At 47.9% G+C, this 15,604-nt stretch overlaps 1 protein-coding gene across 1 annotated transcript in view; it reads left to right on the top strand.

The window, feature by feature from the left end:
- The first annotated feature begins 5,492 nt into the window (after positions 1 to 5,492).
- LIMS1 (LIM zinc finger domain containing 1) overlaps positions 5,493 to 15,604 on the top strand; it is a 106,093-nt gene continuing 95,981 nt past the window's right edge. The window contains exon 1 of the mRNA XM_057557939.1: positions 5,493 to 5,623. Coding sequence (XP_057413922.1) covers positions 5,592 to 5,623 — 32 coding nt within the window. The 5' untranslated portion in view covers positions 5,493 to 5,591. The remainder of the gene's footprint in view (positions 5,624 to 15,604) is intronic.

Raw genomic sequence — 15,604 nt, 5'->3', positions numbered from 1 at the left:
TAAAGATCACCCCGAGGAAGCTGTTATTAACATTGTGGTTCATTCTTTGCCGTGTTTTCCTCCATGAGTGATCACACACACACACACACCCCCATCGCCCTCCTGACCAGCCTCTCCCCGGCTGTGACACTGTGGGACGTACGTCACCAGGGGACACGCGAAGCCAGACTGGCTTCTGCTGGGACTGCACTGACCTCCTCGTGGTGGCAGATGGCCCTGAGGGGGAGGGGGAGGGGCTGGTCCCTGTGTAGCTCAAAGGAGCAGAGTTTCAGGAACCTGTATAAAAGCCAAGCCTTCTTCACCTTTCAGCACCCTGTGCAATGTCCCCTGGCCCCGGGCTGTTTCTTCCATGTCTTCATCTAAGCGTCCACCCTGGTAGCAGGGAGGGGTGTAGCAAGCTGGTGTCCACCTGTAGGCGGCGTGGAGGTGGGTCTGCGGAGCTACAGTAGTGCCTGAAATAGAGGCTCATGTGCAGGTGATGCTTCAACACAGGGCAGAGCAAGAGACAGCGAGACCCACAGCCAAACAGCCCTCACGTAATGTAACGTGGACATTTACAAACCACCATACGTATTCTCCAACAACATAAGCAAAAGAAAGGACGTACACCAAAACTGTGAGAATCCTTCCTTATAGTTGGGAGCAGTGGGGAGGGAGGGCATGAGTGTGAAGGGAAAAAATATGGGAAAGAAATAATGAAAGAAAATTTAAGTTAAACTGATAAACAAGAGAATGGAAAGGATGTGAGAAGGGCCTTGCATTAATTACTAACAATAGTAGAATGATTAACAAGTCTTTCCCCCTAGGGTTAAAACCAATTAGGACTCTATTTTTTCACGTGCCTGTTCTTGCTTGCAAATCTGATCGTTTCATTCCCTTTACTCAGCGGTTCTCAAGGTGTGCTCCCCAGACGGCAGCCACAGCGGCTCCAGGGAGCTGGTGAGAAATGCGAGTCTCAGCCCCACCCAGACCCCCTGCATCAGAACCGCAGGCCAGAGGCCCAGCAGGCAGGGTTTAACATGCACGCTGTGCGGTTCTGGTCTACACTCAAGTTTGGGAACCAGCGGTCCGTGGGACGTAGCAACAAGGATCCACTGGAGCCTGCAGAGAGCTGAGGTCAGATTAGAGAAGAAATTGGTGTGAGGACAGTGAGAGGAAACAAGTTATATATATATATATATTTTCAATTCTTTTCTATTATAGGTTATTACAAGATATTGAATATAGTTCCCTGTGCTATATGGTAAATCCTTGCTGTTTATCTACTTTATATATGGTAGCATGTATCTGTTAATCCGAGTGGCATTGGCAGTTTTTAAAAACTTCTCAGGTAATTCTAACAGCCAGGGCCGAGATCCATTGATCTATAAATAAATGGAATATACAGTGCAGCTGTTAAAAAGAATGAACTAGAGATATCCATACTGAAGTAGAAGACTGTCCAGGATATATATTTTTAAAATATTAAGATGCAAAGTAGTATATATAGTGCCATTTAAGAAAACATACACAGTGGCTAAACGTATAGAAAACATCTGGGAAAACAGACACCAACCTGTTTTCAATTACTATCTCTGCAACATCAGATCACAGGTATTACAATATGCTGTCTCTTGATAAGTTACATGTTTATGTAATGTTTGAATTCCTGAATAGTAAACATTGTTGACAATTGTTATGCTTCTATGTAACTGGCATTGTTCTCAGTGCTTCTATTGTGTCTTTTTTTTCCCCTACTGATTCCCCAGTGCCTAGAACAGTGCCTGGCACCAATATTTGTTGAAAGGTGAATCTTATTTAATCCTCTAACAAACTTTTGAAGTAGGCCCTGTTATTATTTCCATTTTGAGGAGGAGGAGTCTGAAGCAGGGAGAAGGTAAACCACTCAGCAGGTGGCTGGGAGGATTTGAACCCGGATGTGCCTGAGCCCACACCCTTCCCTCTCCACCAGGACACATCACGTATGAGCAGAGCTTTTCTGCTATGGAGCCAGAAAAGAAATGAGTATATATCACCTGAGGATGCAGGAAAAAGCTGTCTAACTAACCCACCATTTCTGGACAGATAAACACTGTTTTCCCTGTCCTCCTATTATATACTTGTCTATTGGAGATTCATGGAGGATGAAAAGAAAAGCCACATTAAATAAGTGTTTATTGTGAATACAACCTCTAAACTATTTCCAATCATATGCCTTTTGTGTGTAAATGTGTATCCACATACGTATAACACATAAACTTACAAATACCAAATTTCATTTTTAAAAGCTGAGTAATGAGAGTCAAAACAAAAATGAATGAAGCAGTCTTGGAGACATCGTGCTTTCATCACAAGAGACTCCAGGGAAAGATGGACAATAAGAAATACACTTTAACATTTAAGACCAAGAGACAATATTTTTTTCTGTCTTTGTGACAGGCATTGGTCAACCACGGAAGCAGCTCGCCCAGATAACCATCCACAGACAGGATAACTATGATGAAATGCACTACTGCTTTAAAACCACCAATTAGAGACGCAGAGGTAGCCAGTTTTTAGCCAAGTGTCCTGAAGTGACAGCAAGATTAATAGATCACAAACTACAGCATGTTGGAAGCAAGCTACCATGAAAAGAAACCTGCTTTATAAAATATAACCACAACAACAATTAAGCAAAGCAATTGATATGAAAATTAATCTCTTACTTTTGGGAACATTTGGAATATATATGCAAAACAACCCCAACTCTTTATTCGAAAAGAAGTGGGAGATGAAATTTGTTGGGAGATGAGATATCAAGACAAGTACAAGTCTCTAAATATTTTTATTTTTTTCTTTAAAAATTAATACATATTCTTTTCTGGAAAACAAAGAAATATAGGAAAACATCACATAGACTGTTCTCCAAACAAATCAGAACTACTGTTGATATTTAAGCGTTTTTAACCAGTTGTAAATCACACACTGTATATAAAATTTTTAACTTATCCCATACAATTAACCACACTGCATATTTTCTCAAATTACTACTGTCTTATAACTTGAATTTTTAATGAATTTATAATACTCCATTAAGGAAATATATTTTGTGTGCATGTTCTCCCCTCTTTCTAATCCCTAGACTCTCTACAGATTCAACTTCTGTTACTAGTTTCTTGCATATCTCATATTTCCAGATATTTCTGAATATACAGGTGGTGAGTGTGTGTGTGTGTGTGTGTGCCTGTGGGTCGTGTCTCCCTTTTCCCTCAAACGGCAGCATACTAAACAAACTTTTCTCCCTTTCATTATTTCCTTACTTAAAATATATTGCAGAGGTCATTCTTTATTACTACAAATCATCTGCCTTATTTTTTTTAAACTGTGGTAAAATATACATAACATAAAATTGACCTTAAACATTTTTAAGTGTGCAGTTCAGTAGCGTCAAGTATATTCGCATTGTTGTACAACCAACTCCAGAGCTTTTTCATCTTTTTTAAAAAAATTTATTTATTTGTTTTTGGCCACGCTGGGTCTTCGTTGCTGCGCGCGGGCTTTCTCTAGTTGCGGCAAGCGAGGGCTACTGTTGGTTGCGATGTGCAGGCTTCTCATTGAAGTGGCTTCTCTTTGTTGCGGAGAACCGGCTCTAGGGGCGCAGGCTTCAGTAGTTGCAGCGTGTGGGCTCAGTAGTTGTGGCTCATGGGCTTAGTTGCTCCACGGGAGGCGGGATCTTCCAGGACCAGGGCTCGAACCCGTGTTCCCTGCATTGGCAGGTGGATCCTTAACCACTGTGCCACCAGGGAAGTCCCAGAGCTTTTTCATCTTGCAAAACTGAAAGTGTACCTGTTAATCAAAACTCCTTACTTCCACCTCCCCCAGCCTCTGGCCCCCCACCATCTACTTTCTGTCTCTATGAGTGTGACTCCTCTGGGGACCTCATATAAGTGGAATCACACAGTATTTGTACTTTTTTGTCTGACTTATTTCACTCAGCACAATGTCCTCAAGTTTCATCCGTGTTGTAGAATTTCCTTCCTTTTTTTAATTTAATTTAATTAATTTATTTATTTATTTATTTATGGATTTGTTGTGTCTTCGTTTCTGTGCGAGGGCTTTCTCTAGTTGCAGCAAGTGGGGGCCACTCTTCATCACGGTGCGCGGGCCTCTCATTATCGCGGCCTCTCTTGTTGCAGAGCACAGGCTCCAGACGCGCAGGCTCAGTAGTTGTGGCTCACGGGCCTAGCTGCTCCGCGGCATGTGGGATCTTCCCAGATCAGGGCTCGAACCTGTGTCCCCTGCATTGGCAGGCAGATTCTCAACCACTGCGCCACCAGGGAAGCCCCCCTTCCTTTTTAAGGAAGAATAATATTCATTGTATGGATGGACCACATTTTGTTTACCCATTTCTCCATCCATGGACCTGTTTCCACCTTTGGCATTTGTGAATAATGCTGGTGTACAAGTATCTCCTCTAGCCCCTGCTTTCAACTCTTTTGGATGAATACCCAGAAGTGGGATTGCTGGATCATATGGCAACTCCCTTTTTAGTTTTCTGAGGACCCTCCGTACTGTTCTCCACAGTGGCTGCACCAGTGTACATTCCGACCCGCAGTGCACCAGGGCCCCAGTTTCTCAACCAACACAACACCCTGCGCGTGTTTGCATTTCCCTGATGACCAGTGATGTTGAGCATCTTTTCATGTGCTTGTTGGCTATTCTTATTTTTTTAACATCTGTGTAGTATTATGTGTAGAAGCCGTGATTTATTTAATGAATGTCCTGGTTAAACAAACTTCCTCAGTTACTCTTAAAAACAAACTGCATGGGCCCTCCCTGTACAAGCGTGTGTCCAGTTCTGTTCCGCTGCCGCACGCAGCCCACCCGCGCTGCAGTCCTCCGTAAGGAGCACCGCCATCCCTCGGGGCTCACCGGGTTCCCCGGAACGCTCCGCGAGAACCGTCCGTAAACGGGGTCTTCAGCGCTGCTGCAGCTCCGGCAGCGGCCCCACAGCGCGCACCGGGTCAGAGCGGAGCTGACTTCACATCAGCACCGACACCGCCCACCCACCCCGCCCGCGGGATTCAGGTGCGGGGACAGCGTAGCAGGACGGAGGGCAACCCGACCCCGCACCCCGACCGGGCCGGGCCCTCAAGCCCGGGGACAGAGTCCGCCTCCGCTAGGGCGCGGCCTCGGCGCGCGGGGCGGGGCGGCCTGAAGGCGAGGGCAAAGCCAAGGCGGGGCGGGGCCGACATCGGGGCGGGGCCTACATCGGGGCGGGGCCGACATCGGGGCGCGGCCGACATGGGGCGGCCCAGGGGAAGAGGCCTATCTGGAGGCGGGGTCGACCTCCGAGCGGACGGTTTCGGGGACCGGGGCTGGAGGCTGGGCAGTTCCGGGAGCGGGGCCGACGCGGGCGGGGCCTAGCTGGAGGCGGGGCCGACATCCGGGCGGGCGGTTCCGGGAGTGGGGGTGGGGCCTGCTGGGCGGGGCAGAGCCTAGGTGGGCGTGGCCTCCGCCCCCCGCCCCCGCCCCCGCCCCCGTCCTTTCCTGCCAGTCCCCTCAGCGAGGCGGAGCGGCGGCAGCGGCGGGAGCGGCGCGGGTACGCGGTGCGGTTCGCGTGGCCGCCGGAGATGCTGGGCGTGGCGGCAGGAATGACCAACAGGTAAGGCCGCGGCGGCCGTGAACCCGCAGCCGGAGCCGGAGCCACGTTGGCGGCGCTGCCGGCCCCTCCCCGTGCGCTGGCGGACGGGCCTGCAGAGCCGGCGGCCCGAGTGGACCGCGTCCCGGCCCGGCGCTCCGCCCGCCCGGCGCTCGCAGCCCGGCTCGTGTTGCGAGAGGCGTCCGTGAGGGCCGGGACGTCTCAGGGCTCGAGATTTACCGAATTAGAAACGAAACTGAGACTTTAAAGGACATTGACTCATTCATTAAACGTAAAATAAGTCTGTGATCGCAACATACATAATGCATGCTTTATGAAAATAGCATTTTCCTAAACAAAAAATTAGTGCGACGAGAGCCCTGCTCTTACATTTTGCATATCTCCTAACTGTCTGCATTTTCCTGCCTGCTCTTTCAGTCCATTGCGGTCCGTTTTGGTTGAAGTCTGAAGAAAATCTGCTCCTAACCAGACGTGTGGTTGGAAAAGGGAGCAGTAGTACTTTAATAGCTTTTCACGTAGTTGCGGTATTTTTCGTTATTACTCCAAAACTAGACAAGCTTAATGTTTCTTAAAGATTAGTTTGATGTGGAGTCTGAAGCCTTACCAAGGAGGTTTGCACTCTCCATGACATTGAAATTCACCGTCTGCCCTGCAGTTGGAAGGGGCTTGTGCCCCGTTGTAACATCACCCTCATTTGGAAAATGTTGATTCACTGAGTTAGGCAGCTCTTCCAAATGTTGACACATCTCTTTATACAGTATCACTAAATAACATTTCTTAATATCACCGCTGATCTCCTCAGAAACTCTCTAAGTTTGAGAAGCTGTCAAGCTCCAGGTGGTGGATACAAGTTTTCAAACACTCTAATTTTCAGTTGAAAGCTTGATTTTTATTATTGATAGGAAACTCTTGTCAATTGTTTTCTTCAAAGTAACAGACTCACTTTGTTTAGTTTCAAGAAATGTCTGCCAAGTGCAAGTCTAAAAACCATAGTTTGTTATTCTTTCTGGTAAAAATGGTAGACCATGAAAAAAAGCATCTAATTCAGCCAGCACTGGATCACACTCGTGCTTTCCCTGCAGACAATCCTCTTACTGTGGTATGCAGCCCAAGTGCTTTGTTCCTCACAAGAAACAGAATACAAGGTCAAAGTTTGAGATTTAATAACAGTAATTTGTATTGCTTCATCAAGGACAGTTTTTTGTTTTTAAAAAAATTTATTGAAAATTCAATCAATACAAAATTTAAAATATATGTAAGATATAAAGAATGACAATACAGTGGATACAGTATGAATTAAGAGTATAACCATTTCCTTTTAAGAGCCTTGATCATCTCCTGATCTCATCCCATTCCCATCCTGAACTTTCCCTTCGCAATCCCTTACTTTTTTGTGTGGTATTAAGCACATTCATAATGTTGTGTGGCCATCGCTGGCATCTGTCCATTAAACAACTTCCCATTCCCCTCTCACTCCAGCCCCTGGTCACCCCTGTTGTATTTTCTGTCTCTGATTTAGACTATTCCAGGTTCCTCATATAAGTAGAATCATCCAGTCTTTGTCTTTTTGTGACTGGCTTATTTCACTCAATATAGTGTCCTCAAGGTTCATCCATGGTGTAGCCTGTGTCAGAATTTCCTTTCTTTTTAAGGCTGAATAATATTCCATTGTTTGTTTATACCATTCATTTGTTTATTCGTTCATCCTTCAATGGACATTTGGGTTGTTTCCACCTTTTGGCTATTGTGAATAACGCTGCTATGAACATGGGTGTACGTTTTTTAATAGAAACTTTTATTGAGAGAACTGTAGATTCACATGCAGTTGTAAGAAATAGTATAGAGAGATTCAGTGTATCCTTTACCCAGTTTCCCCCATTGATAACATTTTGCAGAATTGTAGTGCACAGTCTCAGCCACAATACTGATGGTCATACAATCCATTAATCTTATTCAGATTTCCCCAGTTTCACCTGTAGTCATGTGTGTGGTGTGTAACTTTATCACGAGTGTGGGTGTGTGTACCCACCGCGGTCCAGCTAGAGGACAGCTAGTGCCCTCGCCCCGAGGGTCCCTCCTGTTCCATTTTCCTCTGTGTTCTCCTCCGCCTGCTCATTAAACCACGCATCCATTCAGCATCTCTAAAATTTTGTTATTTCAGAAATACTGTATGAGTGGAGTCATACCCTTCTTAACCTTTGGGGATTGCCTTTTAAACAAGTCAGCTTAATTCCCTGGAGACTCGTCCAGGCTGCTGTGTGTATTGTAGTTTCTCCCTTTACGGCTGAGTAGTCCTCCTCAGGGTGGGTGTATATAGGACAGCTTAACTGTCAAATGAGGGACAAATGAAGGACATTTGGGCTGTTTCCGGTTTTGGCTATTAATAATAAGGACATATGGATGTTTGTGGACAGGTTTTTGGTGTCACCATAAGCGTCCCTTTCTCTGGAATAACTGTCCAGGAGAGCAGTGGCCGGGTGCGTGGTGATTCCATGTTTAGCTTTCTCAGGAGCATAGACTTTCCCAGAGTGGCTGGGACAACACCGCTTTCATCAGGGACACTGAGAAGGGAAAGGGGTGTTCTTTCCCTGCAGGTGCCTGGGGGTGAGGCGCTGGGTCCCATCACCGCTGCTGCCCCTGCCTTGATTGGTGCTGGGGGCTGGCATTGGGCCCACGGCTGCCTTTGCACCATCAGTGAAAGGGCCAGCACCACGCGGAGGGCTCGGCATCTTCCGGGAGCTTCTTAGCATTATTATGAAAACAGTTTTCATCCCCAGGCTTCTTGAAAAGGTCTGGGGACCCTCCAGGGTTTCGAGACCACCCTTTGAGAACCACTGTTAACATAATCTGAAATCATGAGGGAAATGCAGATATTTGGAATATTTAAAAAGGAATATCTACAAAGAGTTTTCTTAGAAATGTGTGTCAAATGCTTGTTGTAGTAAGTGCTTTCTAGTTGGAGGGAGTTTTAGTGGGACTTGAAGAACCACTAGGGGAAAAGCAACTTTTGCCCTGAAGGATTTTTCCGGGCACGATGCCAGCGTGTTATGAAGAGGGATGGTGTCCTGGCAGTGAGGGTCTTCGTAGGTCTTCAGTGCTCTGTGCCTGTTTGTGCGCTGAGGAAATTGAGCTCTTAGTTTAAGGAAACTAATGAAAACTTGGTAGTAGGAAAGATGCCTCAGTTCTGGTTGCCGTGTGCCCTGCGGGCCTAGAACTGTCAGGACCGCTGTCTTGACTATTCATCGTCCCCCCTTTCCTTTGGGGTGACCCTGAACCACTCCTGGACGCTTTTTCTCCTGCTGGATGTGGGTGCAGTGAGTGGCCTTCCCTTTCCTCCCCGAGGGGACCTTACTGCCCTCCTCAGGGTCCGGGGGCCTGCAGTGGGGAAGGCAGATCCAGGCCGGTGATGGAAGCACAGAGCTTTACCCCAGGAGCCTCTGTTTTCAGTAATCTTGTGTCTGTTCCTCAGAAGATCAAGTAAATAAACCTCAGCGTAGGTCACGTTCTCAACTAGGGCTGCACTTAAATAGAAGGAAAAGCATCTCAAACTGCTGGTCGATTTTACATTTCTCGTTAATTGTGCTTTAAGCTGTGGTTTCCTGCCTACAGAAATGTCGTCTACATTACACGCTGGCCCGTGGCCAGGTTGTCTTCCAAAAACTTTAATTTTAAGATACTTGAGAAGCGAGAGCTGGGGTGCCCATTGCCACGTTCCGTGGACCCTCCAGCAGCTGTGGTTTTACTCCTTGTGCGACGGCCACTCATCTCTCGTTTCATCTCATCAGACGTTTGCACGCAGGAGCTCACAGGAGAGGGGGTCACGTTCCTGCATTCTTTTCACGTCGGAGCATACTTTTTGCCTTGATGCGTCCACAGGGACATTCTGTGTGCGGGTTGGGAGCTGCAGACACAGCCGGCCGTGGCCAGTGCATCCTGTGGGAGGGGAGGGGAGCGGAGGGTGGAAGGTGAGCTTGGGCTGGGACACGTAGGAGCGACGTAGCTCACCTGAGGTCACGTGGGGCCCCATGCAGCAGTAAGAAAGAATTTAGAAAGATCCAGTGTATCCTTTACCCCGTTTCCCCATTGGTAACATTTTGCAAAATTGTGATGCGCGATCCAAGCCACAGTATCGACGGTCACGCAGTCCCTCGATCTCACTCGGATTTCCCCGGTTTTACCTGCTGTCCTGACCCTGGGACATCCCCATAGGCTGCAGACGCCCAGGTGAGACCTTGTCTGATGTATCTGAGCCCCATGAACATGGTAATTCTGGAAACGTCTGGATGAAGTATTAGATGTTGCCCCAGAGCTAGTGTATCACAGAGGTCCCGGATGTCAACCTCTTTGAAGTGGATTCCTTTTGTGAAGCACGTCCTTGGGGACTTGGGGTTCTGAGGCCCTCGTGCTGGTGATGGTGGTTCTTCGTCCCCCGGGGGCCTGGGTCTCCTCCTCCACCCCGTGCGCTGTCCCCACAGGGCCAGCCCGAGAGGCCTTCCTGTTGGCGGGCTCCTCTGCTGGTGCATCTGTTAGGGGACAGGTCTGACCATCCGCTTAGACAGACCGTGAGGTATTTCTCACGGGGAGAGTGGTGGTCCTCGTGTCGTGTTTCGTGTGTCTGTTTCGACTCCTGAGGCCGGGCGTGTTGCCGTGCAGCACAGGGCCCGCCTGGGGGGACGTGTGGGCACAGCTGGTGGTGGCACTGGGCCGTTGGTGGGTCCTTCTCCTTCTCCACGTGGTGGATGCGGCATGTGGTTCTCAGGTGCCAGGTGGGTGTGGCCGCGGAGATTCCCAGGCGGATGAGACGTGGTCCCAGCTCATGAGAATCTTTCAGTTTGTTGTCATTCATGTCGGTTCCAGAGTCTCCTGAAGCATCACGTCGGTCATGTCCCCCCTCTTTCCAGAATGTTGAGAAGACTCCCGATTGCCTGTCAAATAAGGGCCAAACTCCCGTGCCTGGAGTTCAGGCTGTTTGTCACCTTCCAGCGGGTCACAGGCCCCTTGGTTCTGAAAACATCCGGTGCTCTCCCATTGCAGGGCCTCTGTCCACGTGGCTCTCTTGGGCTGGAAAACCTTCCTCTCCTGTGTCTTGTCTGCAGTCGGGGCAGGATTGCCTCTGGCCCCTGGATACTGAGTTCCTGCAACGTAGACTGAGGTTGTGTGCTGGGGACTCAGGGCTCAGAGCTTGTGTCTTTCCTCCCAAAGCACTTTGGCTTCTTTTCGGGTAGTTATCAACTTCTGTTTTATATTATAGTTACGCATATAGATATCTAATCTTCTCTGCCAAATTGTAGGCTCTGGAAGTAAAGGAACGTCTTCATCATGTTTGTTAGACGTCCAAGGAAAAACAAACGGGATTTAAATGAGCTTTATTTCTCCTTTTATTCCTTCATTCATTAGTGAATTGAAGAGTCCAGAGCCAGCTCTTCTGAGTGCCTGTGACAGTGCTTGAATAAACTCTCAGAACTTGGCGTAAGACGAGATGGCCTTCACATGTGGTTTAACTTAACTCTGCAGGCAGAGACCCAGCATCCACGGACCACTGGGAAGAAGTTCAAATGATGTCATCCCTGTTTAGATTATTTCATTTCATGGCTAGGCCGCTCTTTTGGAAACTTTCTTAGTAGTAACCATCTTTTATTAATGACCTGCAGTGACACAAGTACTTTAAAGGAGTTAAACATCTGTTTCACAAATCTGACACGGCTGCACTTTGAGGCAGGATTTTTATGCCCATTTTACAGATGAGGAAACAGCACAGGCGGTTGCGAAGTCCCCGCGTCACAGGGTCAGGGTGAGATGAGCCGAGGTCGATGCTGAGCTGTGTCCCCTCCCCGTGCCCCCTCCCCAGGTCTCTTCCCCGTGTCCCCTCCCGTTCAGGCGAGGCTCTCGCTCCCACTTCTCGCTTCCAAGGTGTCCTCTTCGTGTGGTTAATAGTTGCTCCCCGCGCACGGCAGCCGCGAGGGAGCTACATCATCTCACTGCCGGATGGTCCTTCTTTCTGAGCTTGGAGGGTCCCGGATCTCGCTCTGGAGGCCCAGCAGAGAACGTATCAGGTGAGATCACGTTCTTCCCTTAAATTTGGTGTCTTTGTGTGTGTGTGTTTGTTTTCATTTTGAGCTCCTGGCTGTGCCGCGCACGTAGTGGTGACCTTGACAAATCTGGGGACCGATGTTCCCGTTCAGTGCAGGTCTGTCCTGTGCTGTCGGCCGGGGTGTGTGTAGTTACGATGCAGTGTGGAGCTCGTTGTCTGTCTTGTATGGGGGTTATTTGCGTCCAGGTACCAGAGGAGAAGTTAAAAAAGTCTTTGCGAAATTAAAGGAGGAACTGATCATTTGTCACCAGTTATTATGGCTTTGCTGTCATTTATGTAAGACACGGGCCCCAGGCAGTGTCCCTTGAGCCCCTCGGGGTAGGGAGGTACCAGCCTTCAGCCGGGAGCCCGGGTTACTTGGCACGTCTTGGGGGAGAGTCAGGGACCGGGGAGAGCTGCTCCCGAAACGTGGGCTGCAGACCCCCCTGCACGGGGGTCGTGCCACTGCAGATTGGCCAGCCTCATCCCCTGCTTCTGGGGAAGAATGTCATGAAGTCTGTACTTTTAAACTTTTTTTATTTTTAATTTAAAAAGATTTTTAAATTTTTTGGCTGTGCTGTGCAGCATGTGGGATCTTAGTTCCCGGACCAGGGATCGAACCAGTGCCCCCGGCAGTGGCAGCGAGGCGTCTTAACCACTGGACCGCCGGGGAAGCCCCTAAACTTTTTTTAATGGAGAGTTCAGACATAAACACAAGTAGAATAATGTGTCCCCATGTCCTACCTTAGCTTCAGTCCTCACAGCCTGGCGTGACCTCACCTGTGACCGAGGCCCAGTCCTGTCCCTCTGCTCTGCCCTGTGTCGTATCCTAGAGATTTTGTTTATTTTATTTTATTTTTTGACCTCGCAGCATGTGGGATCTTAGTTCCCCGACCGGGGATCAAACCCGCGGCCCCAGCAGTGGAAGCAAGGATGCTTAACCACTGGACCGCCAGGGAAGTCCCTAGAGATTTTAATAGGTATCCTAAGATGGTAAGGACTCTTCTAGAAAAGATTTTTAAACATAACTACATCATTATCCCACCTGAAAAAGATTAGTACTATTTCCTGTATATCATCAACTACCCAGTAAGTGTTCAATTTTCGTTTTATCTCAGACATTCACTTTGTAGTTTTTTCTGAATTGGGATCTAAATAAGGTTCATACCTTTTGAGAGCTTGATAAGTCTTTCAGTTTCTTTTAACATATAGGTACCCCTTCCATCTTTTTTTTTCCCCCTTCCTGTTCTTGTGATTTTTTTTTTGTTGAAGAAACGGGTTCCTTGTCTTGAAGAATTTCCTACAGTCTGGATTTGGCAGGTCACATCCTCTGGGCATAGTTTACCTTGTTTGTTCCCTATAAAGTGTATAAATTGATTGTTGGATCTAAAGAAGCAGTTCTCAAACTTCTTGGTCTCAGGACCACATTCCACTCTTAAAAATCATTGAGGACCCTGAAGAGCTTCTTGATATTTGCTGTATTTGAAATTTAATCAACCTTTTGTATGTTAACATAAATATTTTGTGATTATTTTCCAAAGAAACAAAATAGTGAAGAGTGGAGTGGCTTTAAAATACTTTAGACGTAGAGAGAAGAGTGGCTTTAAGAATACTTTTTGGGCAGATCTCGTCAGTGTCTTAATGGAAGACAGCTGGCTTTCATTCTTTTGTAATACTTCATGTCACGTAGCTTCTGGAAGACTTCACAGTGACCCGTGAGAGGAGAGTGAGAGAGGCAGTTGCCGTCTTAGTGTTGGTGTGAACGTGGCCTCGACCTGCACGTCTCCTTGGAAGCTGCGGCCCAGAAGCCTGAGTGGGCTCCCACACCCGTGACTGCGCGAGGGAAGGCGGTGGGTCCTCCTGTCAGGAGGCGAGGATGTCGGCAGCTGTGGATGATCAGGGCCCTCGATCAGACCTTTTCTCTAAAGGGCCATGTGGTAGATACTGTCACCTCGGCTCAGCTGTGCTGTTGTAGCGTGAAAGCCGCTGTAGACAGCATGTAAGTAAATGGGCACAGCTGCATTCCAATGACCTTTTAACTACAGACACTGAAATTTGAATTTCATAGAATTTTCACACATCGCCAAGTATTAACCTTTAGATTTTTTCCCAGCATTCAAACTGTTAAGAAGCTGGGGAGTATGGAGCAGATGGACATTTTCCTATTCCTCCCACTAAGCACAATAAACGCTGGACATTATGTATAAAACAAGCGTAAGACTCTGAAATGTGGGGAATTCCCTGGCAGTCCAGTGGTTAAGACTTGGTGCTTTCAGTGCCGTGGGCCTGGGTTTGATCCCTGGTCGGGGAACTAAGATCCCACAGGCTGCATGACACGGCCAAAAAAAAAAAAGTTCTGAAATGTGGAGAGAAGAAGGCAAGCTGGCAGGGACCACGGGGCCTGATGAACAATGGGGTGATGAGTTGTCTGGTTTTTCTTTTGACCTTCTTATCCCCGTCTTATCCCAGACTCTGGCCGTCTAGAAATGCCGGCAGGTACAGACCCAAAACATGTCACAACGAAAACTGTTCTCTGTGGGACCAGGAAAGACAGTCTAACGAGAAGAAAAATGTTTAGACAGTAAATGCTCGACTTCAACCAAACACCCAGAAAAAACTGTGGCCTCACCCGCACTCGCGGCAGAGAAAATAGACTGGGGAACAGAGCAAAGCCTTGGGGACCTGTGGGACCTTGGAATTCTGAAAGCAGAGGAGGAAGAGCGTGGGGTGGAGAAGGCCCAGAGGAAATAATGGCTAAAGATTTCCCCAAATTGGCAAGAAATGTAAACCTACAGATTCAAGAGGCTGCACACACCACAAATAGGATAAACCCAAGAAAATTCAGGCCAAGACATATCATAATTAAGCTTCTAAAAACTAAAGACATTTAAAAAAAAAAAAAAAAAACCTTGAAAGGGACTTCCCTGGTGGTCCAGTGGCTAAGAGTCTGCGCTCCCAGTGCAGGGGGCCTGAGTTCCATCCCTGGTCAGGGAACTAGATCCCACATGCCGCAACTAAGAGTTCGCATGCCACAGCTAAAGGTCTCGCGTGCCGCAACTAAGACCCAGTGTAGCCAAATAAATAAAGAGATAGATATTAAAGCAACAACAACAAAAACCAGCCTTGAAAGCAGCCAGAGGAAAATGACACCATTCGTTTATGGGAAGGAATTGGAAAGACAACAGGTTTTCATCAGCGACTATGGAGGTTAGAGGGACGCGGCACAGTGTTTTTGGTGTCGGACCCTCACATCTCCAGAAGGGGGGACTGAAAGGTCTTTATAAGGACCCTGCAGATCTCAGCTTCCTCTAAGCTTCTGTTAGAAACACAGGCTGGCTTCTCCAGATGCAGACCGTCTGGCTGAGAACTGCAGTTGTTTGGATTTGAAATTTTGCATGGAAAGGGTGGGAAGGTATGAAGCACCTCAGTGCCTCTGGAGCAGAGCTCAGGACTGGTCTTGGAGCCTGTGTCTGAGCTTGTCTGGGCTGTGTGTGTGCTAGCCTCGCATCACGGGGGAATGTTGACCATTGGTGATGACTTGGGCCTTAGTAACGACTGTCCTGAACCTCGTGTGTGTGTGCAGAGCTTTGGGGTTTATGAAACCTTTTGTCTCATCCCCAGTCCCTACCTTTCCAGCCCCATTTGTGATTCATCCGCCCCTTCCTTCCCCCAGTTGCCCGGGAGAAATGTGTTCTGAGAGCTGTTTGAAATTAGGACACACCTTTTTCTTTTGTGTCTTCAGGTTTTTACATATCCTGTTTCCCAACGTTTTGTGCCTTGTGAGGTGTTCCCAGTCCTCTGGGTTCGTTTCTGGAGTGATCTTTTCCATGCGGCCTTGGCAGTCCAGCCCTGTTGTTCCCCCTCCTCCCTCCCCAGCCCCCCGCCGGCCCCGTGCACCATGACCCCGATGGTAT

The sequence above is a fragment of the Balaenoptera acutorostrata genome, chromosome 12, assembly GCF_949987535.1.
Source record: "Balaenoptera acutorostrata chromosome 12, mBalAcu1.1, whole genome shotgun sequence".
NCBI classification, from domain to species: domain Eukaryota; kingdom Metazoa; phylum Chordata; class Mammalia; order Artiodactyla; family Balaenopteridae; genus Balaenoptera; species Balaenoptera acutorostrata.
The sequence above is the reverse complement of the archived record's forward strand: the minus strand, read 5'-3'. Positions and strand labels throughout refer to the sequence as shown.